This window comes from Pseudonaja textilis, chromosome 15, assembly GCF_049901715.1.
Source record: "Pseudonaja textilis isolate UNSWEBS1 chromosome 15, rPseTex1.2, whole genome shotgun sequence".
In the NCBI taxonomy this organism is placed as follows: domain Eukaryota; kingdom Metazoa; phylum Chordata; class Lepidosauria; order Squamata; family Elapidae; genus Pseudonaja; species Pseudonaja textilis.
In genome coordinates this window covers 3,305,622-3,317,697 of record NC_142004.1, presented here as the reverse complement: position 1 = coordinate 3,317,697, position 12,076 = coordinate 3,305,622, and the positions used below count along the sequence as shown (strand labels likewise).

The following is a 12,076-nucleotide window of genomic DNA, read 5'->3' as shown; positions in this document are numbered from 1 at the left end:
GCAGAGGGAGCTAGAGACCACTTTTATATTGAGAAATGTGTGTCTCATCCCATAAGTAATTTCTCTTTTGTTCACCCCTAAAGATGGAGTGGTTGGTTTGGTGGTTGTTTTTTTTTTTCCACGTATAAAAAGTCTTCAATATTGGAAATTTGGGGCGGGGAGAAATGCTGCAAGCAATCCAGTTTGGGCTGAGACTTGTTTTTGAATCCCAGTGGACAAATGGGGGTGTCTGGACTGAGCCAAATTCTAGCTAGGAATTGGGATACACAACGGCCTCTTGCTTTATAAAAGCACCCGTGGAAAGCTGGAAATACTAATTTTTTCTATGTGCAGAGGAATAAAATATTTTGTGGGGAGCCCAGGGCACAAGCATGCAATGAAGGGGTCCTTGGTACTCTTCTGAGCTTTCTGGTTTTCCTGCAGACGTTTCATAACCCAACCAGGTAACATCATCAGCGCTAGTAAGGGAGTGGGGTTTGCTGACAGTTTATATTCTGGTGGCTTGACTTGTCGGCGCTGGTGGGGGCAGCCTTAGAGATTCTTTGGTGGAGCTGTTTTCTCTTGGCTTCGTTGGCAGATTCTTGATTGGGGTGGGGTTTACTTGATTGATGGTATATATAACTGATATCACTTTGGAGTTAATCGAAGCTGATCTGGGTGCTGATTGCTGATGGAGAGGTGAGGGGGGGGGTCTTTTTCTCTTTGGGGATGGTTAATTGTCTCTTTTGCATAATCTATAGATGTTGTTCATGTCTATGTGTCTGTTGATGGCTGATTTGTCAGAGTTGCCGGGCTTCTAGAAATTCCCAAAAGACCAGCAAGCCACTAGAATATAAACTGACAGCAAACTCCGCTCCTTACTAGCACTGGTAATCTTACCTGGTTGGGTCAGCTTAGAGAGCACCAAAGACCCCACCGTAGAATTTCATTCACGTGAGCCTGAGGAGGTGCAAAGCTCCTTTTTTAAAGGGCCGTTGTAACTTTGAAGAGACACACGATGAACTGGGGTTTAAGTCCAGGGCATTACCTGTCCTCGCTAGAGAAGCTTCTTTGCCAGTTTCTTCGCCGATGGCACCCTGGGAAATTATTTTGGCTCTTGGCTGTTGAATTTCACATGGATTAGAAATCTTGGCCGGAACTTCAAGAGGTCCCTTCCTTCTGTCTTTTTTCTTCTGTTCTTTTGGTGTTTCGACTGAGTCACGAGGCAGTGATGACATCGAGGAAAAGGGCCCGAAGATTAAGTAAAGCCGCAGCTCCTATTTTAATACCCAGTTCTGGGTAGAAAGTTCTCCTTTCCTTCCCTTATCTTCTTCCAAGGAATGTACTGGCAAAACTGAATCTGCAGACTTAGAGGAAGGGAGGAAGGGAAGGAAAATAATGTTTATTTTTACCCACAGGGAGGAGGACCTGCACGCTTATATCCTCCTATAATGGGAGGCTAACGGATGGCTCAGCAGCTAAAAAAATTATGGAGAGCAGATCTTTCCTTTAAAAAAAAAAAAGGGAATGTATTATCATATCACATACTCTCTGGGCTTGGTCGTTTTCTTGCAGATGTTTCATTACCCAAACTGGGAAAGCACCAAGGATCCCACAGTCTTCCTCCTCCTCCTCCTCTTCCTCCTCCTCCTCCTCCTCTCTGCAAACCCCATTCTCTTCTACTGCTGATGATGTTAGCTAGTTTGGTAATGAAATGTCTGCAAAAAAACAACCAAGCTCAGAGAGCGCCAACATTTCACAATTCTTCTTCTTCCTCCTCCTCCTCTTCTTTGCAAAAACCCCTCTCTTCTAGTACTGATGATGTTACCTAGTTTGAAAGGCCTGCAAGAAAACAACCAAGCTCAGAGGCCACCCTTCATTGCAAAATTTCTGTCCTGGGCTTCAAAATATTTTATTCCTCTGGAAGTTGTGGATGCTCCATCACTGGACAGTTTCAAAAAAACAGACTGCACGGACACTTGCCCCGAGTGGTATAAAGTCTTCTGCTTTGAGCAAGGGGTTGGACTAGAAGACCTCCCAGGTCCCTTTCAGCCCTGAGATACTTGTAAGGCTATTCAAAATACAGTCGTGCTGAAGGTCTGGTATCCTCAAATACAGATAAGGGTTCATGGTTAACATACTTTGCAGCATTTTGGCAGTAGGGGAAAGTTCAGAAGAGGAAAATGACAAAATATTCCAAAAATAATTTGCCGGGGGGGGGTGGGGGGATTATTTACGGAACATCACATTACTTGAAAAACTTGAAAATACATGTAAATTTTGGTCTGTATTTATCGTAGTCGGTCAAGCACTCAAGCACACATTCATCTATGCATTGCATAAAGACATTTTCATGTGAATTTGCAATATCCAGACACAGTCCTGTTGGTAAAAGGGTCAGAATATTTGAGGCTTGGAAACTACAAAGAAAGAAACGGAAGTCAACAGATTATCTAATCTTTATCTGTACACAGGCATTTTCTAATCTGCAATTCTCCCTTGCAAATGGAGAGGATTATAATTCTGTGAAGTAAAAACAGTCAGGGTGAGGCAATGTTTTAAAACTGCCTGCATCCTGGATGACAAAGCCCATCTGCTAGCTTCACCTAGTATGCTATACCTAAAAACAGGGATGCTATATGATATACTAAAATACAACAGTTCATTTAGTGACTATTCAAAGTCACAACAGCACTGAAAAAAGTGACTTACGACCGTTTTTCACACTTACGACCGTTGCCGCCTCCCCACGGTCATGTGATCAAAATTTAGACGTTTGGCAACTGACTCATACTTATGACGGAGTCACGTGATCAAAGCTATTCTAGTCTAAGTCAAGTTGGGCACCCTGAATTTCAATGTATCTCTTCACTGAAAAGAGGGACGTGGTGGCTCAGTGGCTAAGACACTGAGCTTGTTGATCAGAAGGTCAGCAGTTCGGCAGTTCGAATCCCTAGCACCGCGTGACGGAGGGAGCCCCCGTTCCTTGTCCCAGCTTCTGCCAACTTAGCAGTTCGAAAGCACGTAAAAAAAAATACAAGTAGAAAAATAGGGGCCACTTTGGTGGGAAGGGAACAGCGTTCCGTGCGCCTTTGGTGGTTAATCATGCTGGCCACATGACCACGGAGACGTCTTCGGACAGCGCTGGCTCTTCGGCTTTGCAACGGAGGTGAGCAGCGCCCCCTAGAGCCAGAAACAACTAGCACGTAGGTGCAAGGGCAACCTTTACCTTTATTCACTGAAAAGACTTTAGGTGATCACCCACCTTAAAAACACAATTCTAGGTGGCACAACCACATAGAAACAAGCCAACAACAACAAAAAGCGATAGACAATAAGAACAAAACCTGGTTGGCTCTCCATCTTTCTCCAATGCATCTGCCCAACGGTTCCTGTTCTTCCCCTTCTCCATATTTCATGATCCGTCTTTCAGAGAGAGAAGCCTTTCGGATTCCTTGATGTCAACAACGGTTGCAATTGCATCACTGTCAAGACCGAAGACCCTGGTCACCCACAGAAGGGGAAGTATCCGGCCTCTGTTACCATGGGCTTCTTGCTCTTGTGACCCGTGTTGACCTCAGGGAACCTGATGCCAAGCTCGGCTGGGTTGCGCTTCCCTTCGTGCCCTGCCTTGGTGAGTGCTTCTTCTTTCTCGAGTGTGTCTGCAAGTGTGGGTTTTGTGTGTGGGCGAGGAGAGCCACGCCCAACCCGAAGAGATGACTGCAACCAAGGTTCCCCCTTTTGTCAGTCAACTGCAGAAGAATGGTGGAGAAGTCTTTAGCGGTCGCCGTTCATCTCGGTAGGTGGTGACTCCACATTTCCTTCTCTGTGTGTGTGTGTATGTGTGAGACAGCCCTTCGGCAGGACCGATCCTGAACCCCACTTTCTCCTTCTCTTTCTTCAATGTTCTGCCCTGTTGATGAGTGTTCAGCAAAAAATTAGTTTCCTGGAGAACCAAGAAACCGTAGCTAGAGAGGAAACTACCCATTTTTAATCCTTCAGGCTGGCCTCTTGAGCGGCTGGAGGTTTTGAGGTTGATATGGCATCCCACCTAGAAAACCTGAACTGCGGCAACTAGCCGAACCTCAAGATGACCTGAAGACCTCCAAGGTCCCTTCCAACTCTAGGACTCTATGATTCTATGACTCGTTCCAGGCAGAACGTTTCTTGATTATCCTACCATCATTAATTCCATTTGACTTCATTTCATGTCGGTTCAGTTCCATTTGAGTTCTATCTTGACTCCTGGCTCCTTTCATTATCCAACTAGGTAACATCAGCAGTGCTAGGAGGAGGAGGAGGAGGAGGAGGAGGAGGAGGAGGAGGAGGAGGAGGAGGAGGAGGAGGAGGAGAAAAGAGGACTGTGGGGTCCTTGGTGCTCTCTGAACTTGGTTGTTTTCTTGCAGATGTTTCATTACCCAACTAGGTAACATCAGCAGTGGGAGGAGGAGGAGGAGGAAGAGGAGGAGGAGGAGGAAAGAGAACTGTGGGGTCCTTGGTACTTTCTGAACTTGGTTGTTTTCTTGCAGACATTTCATTACCCAAGTAGGTAACATCATCAGTGCTAGTCAGCACAGTGCTAGTCAGAAGAGGAGAACCATCCATGAACAATGACAGTTTACCTCATTGCAACTTCAGGGCAAAACATGAATTTAAAATATTTTAAATCGTGTTAACACCCCCTTCTCCTCATTGCTCTGGGAGTCAAGCATCCACAGGCGAATATTAGAGCCCCAAACAGCTCAGTCTCAGCAAAAGGCAGCATGGATATTGCTGTCTTTCCAAAGAAGTGAATTTTCAAAATCGAGGCAGTTTTTGTTGAACCAAATTCCATATAAATAAACCGCTGCCTGCGAATCGCGTCAAATTGCACTTCGTTCTCAGCAATGACAACTCACAAGTGTGTTTTCTTCTCCTTTTCGACCTTCCTGTCCAGTCTTGGCATCCATTTTTTGGCTTTTGTGTCCGACTCTGGTGGATTCCACCTCCAGCATCTGCCCCAGGTGCCCAGCAGATGCAGAATTTCTGCAGAAAATTCGGCTGCAGATCATGTGGTTGAAACAACCAACTCGAGAATTATACAAATCTTACGTGAGTAAAATTGCCTTTCTTTCTTTCTTTCTTTTCTTTCTTTCTTTCTTTCTTTCTTTCTTTCTTTCTTTCTTTCTTTCTTTCTTTCTTTCTTTCTTTCTTTCTTTCTTTCTTCCTTCCTTCCTTCCTTCCTTCCTTCCTTCCTTCCTTCCTTCCTTCCTTCCTTTTCTTTTTATTGGACTGCTGGCGGTTTTCGTTTGAAGCTTTGCGCCTGACCATTTTCTGCTTTGCAGCAGCTAGTCCTTGACTTATGATCCATTCCTTTTGTGACTTCTCGAAGTTACACCAGCCCTGATAAAAGGGACTTTTTTCCACACTCATGACCATCGGCAGCATCCCTGTGGATACAAATTCGGACTCTTGGCAACAGGTTCATAGTTATGACGATTGCAGGGGATGCTACAAATGGCTAAACGACCGGTTGTAAGTCAAGGACATCCTGTGTGGTTGCTGTGGTTGGATTAGACAACTTTTATATCACTTTATCTAGAGGTAAAGGAGAGCCATATCCTTGGACACCTGTAGAATTGTTTGACTGGAGGAAGAAGATAGGCCTTCTTGGTGGGCTGGTCCTTAGGACATTCAACCATCTAGGACGGGGGTCTCCAACCTTGTGGACTTCAATGCCCAGAATTCCTCAGCCGGCTTTGCTGAAGTTGCCAAGGTTGGAGACCCCCTGATTTGGAAGCTGTTTTGGAGGAAACAGAAGAGCTTCAGGGGATTCCTCGACTCCAAGATCTGGCTCAGATTCCAGACATTCACACCTGAGGGCAAGGCCACCTGTTGGTAACCTTCATGTGCGTTGAGCAATCTCCGCTGTTGCCCTCCAGGCAGAGGACACTGAAGGGTGAATGATGGTTTCATCACAAGCTGAAATGGCTTTGGGGGATGTTCTTCTTGCTGGGCTTCCTGCCTGTTGACTCAAGAGATGTCACGAGACATCCTTTCCTCCTCCTCCTCCTCCTCCTCCTCCTCCTCCTCCTCCTCTTCTTTTTCTTTTTCTTCTCCTCCTCCTCTTCTTCTTCTTCTTCTTCTTCTTCTTCTTCTTCTTCTTCTTCTTCTTCTTCTTCTTCTTCTTCTTCTCCTCCCCCTCCCCCCTCTTCTTCTTCTTCTTCTCCTCCTCTTCCTCCTCCTCCTTTCCCACTCCTCTTCCACCTCTTCTTCTTTTTCTTCTTCTTCTCCTCCCCCCTCCACCTCTTCCTCCTCCTCCTCTTCTTTCTTCTTTCTTCTTCTTCTCCCTCTCCTCCTCACTCCTCCTCCTCTCTCATACTGATTTATCTTACCCTTCCATCTTTACCTACTGGGCTTTATACTATTTTATTACGTTTCGCTTTGGCTGTGCGTTCAGCGATATTATCTCTTCTCAGAAGGCCAACGGTTTTTTGACTTTACGCCCCTCTGATTTTGCACCCAGCTGACTGGCATGGACCTGCAGGATGAGCTGCGCAAGTTTTGCGAGGTGCCCGTCGCTTGGCTCCTCCCCAGGAGAAACATCACCAAGGAACCGGAGGGGGTCCTGCTGCAAGAACTCTACGGGGTCGTGGTCCGTTTGGAGAGGGCTCTGAAGGCCTTGGACAATCAGCTGGCGGAGGAAGAGAGGCCGGTGCCCCGCCAGCTGGCCACAGTGTCCCTCTCGCTATCCGGCCTCCTTTCGAACATCCAGTGTGCCCAGTGCCGAAGGGGCCTTCGCCCAGTCCCCGTCGCGCCTTCAGAAAGGAGCCAAAACTCCTCGTCCTTCGCTCAAAAGATAGAAGGTTGCCAGGTCCTTTGGAATCTCTCCAGGTTCATCCGGGGTTTAGCCAAGGTTTTCCAAAAGCAGAGCGTGAAAAGCAAAAGGCCAGAGAGGCAGAAAAAAAAGAAGCGGGAAACACAGCGCTCCTTTTCCAATAACTCGTCAGTAGTGAGGCTGTAGACCTCACTAGTCCGGGGACCGATTCCGTGGAGAGGTGTTTTTCCGTGGACAGGTGGGCAGGCCTGGTTTCATTTTTCCTTCAGACGGAACTCCGTTTGGTTGTGCGGTCTGGTTTCTGGCCTGTCGCAGTCCGGTCCGGTCCACGGATTGTGGCGGGTTGGAGATCCCCGCTGTAGAGCATGACAGACAGGTGTCACTCATCCAGCCTGTCTTTGGGATCGTCTGAAAGGTTGAGGCGTACACCTCCAGAATTTGGATCCTGCAACCCAGAGAGTCAGGAAAAAGAAGAAGGTTTTCGAGACAGAAATTTGGGTCTGGAGCCCCCAAGCGTGGAGATTCTCAGCCATCCAAGTCATAGTTGTCTCAAAGGTGCTTTTTCAAAAGGCATCTGGACTGGGTTTTCTTTTTTCCCTTGAGGAAAAAAAATGAAGACGTTTCGCTTCTCATCCATGAAGCTTTATCAGTTCTCTGGCAGGAGTTTGGGGTGATCGAAGGGTCACGTTTCTTTGCAGTCATCTGGTCATTAGTATTCTCCCTGAGAACCTCCAAGATCCCTTCCAATTGCGATTCTACGTTCTATGTTACATTCTCGTAGCAATTGGAAGCGAGGAAAGGCGGATTCAGGACTCGGCATTTTAACGACTAAAATTTAGGGAACCCCAGACAAAACAAACTCCGCCCCCCACAGTGACATCACCGTACAAGCCCCTCCTTCATAATCCTTACCCCCAGAGGGAGGGGGCCATAAGGGACTTGTACTGAAAGCTAGTCTTCTTCCTTGTTTGCCAGCAAAGAAAACAGAACCAGCTTATCTGGGCTTGTTTTTTTTGGCTGGGAATTGCCTGGTTTTTGTTAGCAAGAAGAATTTGTGCAGGGTTTTTTTTCCCCGCTTTTTAATAATAATAATAATAATAAAAATATACTAGAACTCAAGTTAATGTCCATTTCCAAGGTTATCCCAGGGTGGCAGAAAAATGGTTTTCAGTAGGAACCAGGCCGTTTTTCCCCAGTGATTCAGTAACAAATGATCCTGCCTGACTAAACATCTTGATGCGACAAAACTCACAATGATCCACAACTGGATTGGATGCATGTGATTTTTCACTGTTTGCAAAGACCGTTTCTGCTCCCAAGAGGCCTCCGTCCATTGCTGGGGTGGAAAAATCCTGCTCTGCCCCTACCCACCCCACAGTTCTCATCCAATTGGGTTAAGAGAATAAGAGGTCATGTTTTCGGAGTAGGAGTGGTGTGGTGGCCCAGAGGTGGAGCTCTTGCCTCACAATTGGTAGGCTTGTGAGTTCAATCCGAGGTAGAGGCAGATATTTCTCTCTCTGGGCGCCATGAGAATATATCTGCTGAATATAACTCTGTGTTGGTGACAGGAAGGGCATCTGGCCATTAATACACCCTGCTAGCTCCATTCAATTGCCCAGACCCCACCCTGCAAGGGATTATTGTGTCGTTAAATGAAGAAGATGATGTGTTTTTAGAATGTGTGTTAAGGTTGCACTTAAGGGTTGCACACAATGTGATAGTTGGACCTACCCATTTTTTGGTGGGTTCAGACAATACGAGGGACTCTCCATGAAGGAAACAGGCGGTGTACTGTACGAACAAGCCGAGTTACTAAATGCAAACTAAGATTAACACTAATCATGCTATTCGTGTTGTGAAAACATACTTGACCTAGGTAAACATGTGCCTGCATGAAGTTGGTGCAGGGGTGTGTGATGTGTGAAGGTTGTTGTTTGTTGTCGATGCTCTCTTTCGTGGTTTGTAGCCTTCCTGTCACCCTACAAAATAGACCGCCTCACACACAAAATAACATTAAAAAACCCATACAGGTAGTCTCGACCTACAACAGTTCATTTAGTGCCCGTTCCAAGTTACAGTGGCACTGAAAGAACTGACTTATGACTGTTTTCACACTTACGTCCCTGTGGTCACCTAATCCAAGTCCAGGTGCTTGACAATCGATTCACATTTATGACGGATGGCCCCTTTTGGGACTTCTGGTGAACAAAGCCAATGGGGAAGCCAGATTTGCTTATTAACTTCACGTTATTAACTTAAAGACTGCAGTGATTCACTTAACAACGGGTGGCAAGAAAAATCATAAAATGGGGTCAGATTCACTTAGCAAAATGTCTCACTCAGCCGCAGAAACGTTGGGCTCGATGGTGGCCATTAATCAAGATTAGCTGTCACCAACTTTATTGAGAGAGGCCAATGCTTGAAAAAAAAATCTCAGCGGATAGGTGGCCTTCAACTCCCAGAATTCCCCAGCCAGGATGGGGGAAGTTGATCCACACCTCTTTCTGGGAAATACTGAGATAGAGTATTAGTGGTATATCTCAGCCTGAGCTACTTTAAGATCAGTGGACTTCCATTCCCAGAATTCCCTAGCCAGCATGGGAATTCTGGGATTTGAAGTCCGTCCCTCCTCAATTGTTGAGGTTGCGTAACTTTGACTCAAGGGATATGGGTTTTTCAATTTCTGGAAATTCTTGAAATGCACACATCCTGCTGGCTGGGGGAATTCTGGGAGTTGAAGTCCACCTGTCTCAACGTTGCTGAATCTCACAAAGTCCAAGATGGGATAAAGTGACAGAATTTTGCGAGACTGGTCGTGGTTTGCTGTTTTTTCCAGCAAAAGGAAGGTTCTGGAGAGCCTCTTTATTGCCTTTTTCCAAAATGGGAGACAACTCTCACCGCTAAAATTGGATGGGTTGTTTCGAAAGTTCATTTGCGCCCAGCTGTTTTCTGAGATGTGTAATAATATGATTTCATTATTTATTGAACTTCATAGATCTTCGTGCCTAAAAGCCTATTTAAAATGTTGCAATTGGTATTTATATGGATGTATGTGTTTTGTTTTGTTGATGTTGTGTGTGGGGTGGGGTTGTTTAATCTTCTGTTATCCTGGGCTGTTTTAGCTCTGAGATATTTTGTCTGGCATATTTATGACTTTGGCAGAAGAAACTGGTGCATGAAAAAATTGTATGCTCACAAGGACTGGGTCTCCTTGGCTGGGAAGAACATCCTTTTAGGCAAACAAAGAAAAAAGTTGTATCCTGTTCCTGATTAACTAATACAATTATCGTCCTTTGGATATTTTCATAAATATGTGGTTTTTTTAAAAAAAAATGTGTACAATGCGTGTTTCATTTTTTTCATCAGTTCTTTAGTGCTTTCATTCGCCCAAATGGGGAGATAATTTATCGTTTGTCTGAAACAGGATGGATGGATGGGTGGATAGATGGAAGGAAGGAAGGAAGGAGAGAGAAAAATAGGGAGAGAGGAGAAAGAAAGAGAGAGGAAGGAAGGAAGGAAATTATGAAGGTTTTTATTCTTTATGTCCATTTGCATTTTTGCATTTTTATATCGGTTTTATATATTTGATAGTCAATTGAGTTAATTTATAGTCTTTATCTTCTTCTTCCTGTTTCCTCCTCCTCCTCCTCCTCCTCCTCCTCCTCTTCTTCTTCTTCTTCTTCATCTTCATCCTATTTTATCTTGCTCTTCCATCTTTACCTCCTGTACTTTATTCCATTTTATCTCACGGTAGCTATTTTATCTTACCTGATTGTATCTTATCTTATCTCCTTTTATTGTATTTTACCGTGGGTCATGCTCATGTCTGATGTCAATTGATCCATCAATAATCCCATGTGTGTTAGTCCCTTGGGAACGCACCCCGCAAGCCATGTGGCACTTCCAGCTGCAAAAGAATTAAAATTTAAAGCACCGAGATTATGGGACTGCCCCGGCCCTTGGAATGTAGGTGGGTGTTGGAGGGGAGGGGAAATAGTTGTAGATACAGCTAATCATCAAAGAACCGGAAGTGAGGGACAAGGAGAAATGTAGAAACTTTGATATGAGGAAGGATAATGCAGTTATTCCCTGTAATCCTCCAGGGGGAGGAAGGAGTATTGTGTATTATATGTATGTTTACTGGCTTGAGTTATATATAAGTAATAAGGCAGGATAAAAATGGTTGCAGGAACTGGGTAGGTCCAGCCTAAGGAAGAGAAGAACTATGGGTGATATGACAGCAGTCTTTCAATATTTGAGGGGCTCCTACAAAGGTGAGGGGGTTAAACTACTTTCCAAAGAATCAAAAGACAAGACAAGAAACAATAAATGGGAACTAACCAAGGAGAGACGCAACCTGGAATTAAGGAGAAACTTCCCAACTTCAGGGGAATAACTTGCCTCCATAAGTAATGGGTGCTTCATCACTGGAGGCTTTCGAGAAGAGACTGGACAGCCACTTGTCTGGAATGATAGTCTTGTGCTGGAATGGGGGGGAGTTGGACTAGAAGACCTCCAAGATCCCTTCCAACTTTGTGTTATAAACAGATCTAATAAATAAAACAGAAAGGAGACTTTGATGATTGATGGTTGCCATTGTCCAATTTTTGACGCCCCTTCCCTGATGTCCTTGTGGGAAGAGCAATGTTCATTGAATGGAGATGCGATGCATTCCTCTTGAGCAGATCACAATATGCACCTGTAACACACACACACACACACACACACACACACAAAATAAAGGCTTCAAACTTTCAAGATAGCCAAGAGCTTTCAGCTTGACTAGTAAAAGTATTTGGCCAAAGGGAGAACATCCGAGGGAACGGGAAGGAAGGAAGAAAGCATGCAAACATAGCTATGCATACTTTGAGATAATCTCCCTGCAATAAATGTTTTTTAAAAAGATGTTTTCCTCTACCCTCCCCCCGGCTCTGCCTCAGTTTCGCCTTTCTCTAAGTTCCTGTGATGTCAAGAGGCATTGAGACGTTTGGTATGAATTCACTCGTGTTTCACAATGGTCTTTGGTGGAATATCTCTCATTGTCACGATTTCCAAACCTCATCCGTTTCTTGCAGCTAAGAAAGGAAGGTGAAAGGTGAATTTAGCAGCTCTGGACAAAAGTGAAGGAAATGAACGGCCCAGCTTGGGGCGGGTGGGAAGAGGGGATCTGATCCAGGCGCTCGCCATGCGTGTGGAGACACCCCTGGGGTGCAGAAAAGGATGGAGCAAAATTCGATTCTCTGCTGGGCTAAGATACCTGCGTCTTCTGTTCTCCCCAAA

The 12,076-nt window shown here is 45.2% G+C and overlaps 1 protein-coding gene across 1 annotated transcript; it reads left to right on the top strand.

Moving 5' to 3' along the window:
• Nucleotides 1–3,741: 3,741 nt before the first annotated feature.
• LOC113448097 (uncharacterized) lies at nt 3,742–10,098 on the top strand. Its single transcript, XM_026718676.2, has 3 exons — nt 3,742–3,778; nt 4,916–5,070; nt 6,485–10,098. The coding sequence occupies exons 1-3, from the start codon at nt 3,742–3,744 to the stop codon at nt 6,980–6,982; spliced, it is 690 nt and encodes a 229-aa protein (XP_026574461.1). The 3' UTR covers nt 6,983–10,098.
• The last annotated feature ends 1,978 nt before the right edge of the window (nt 10,099–12,076 follow it).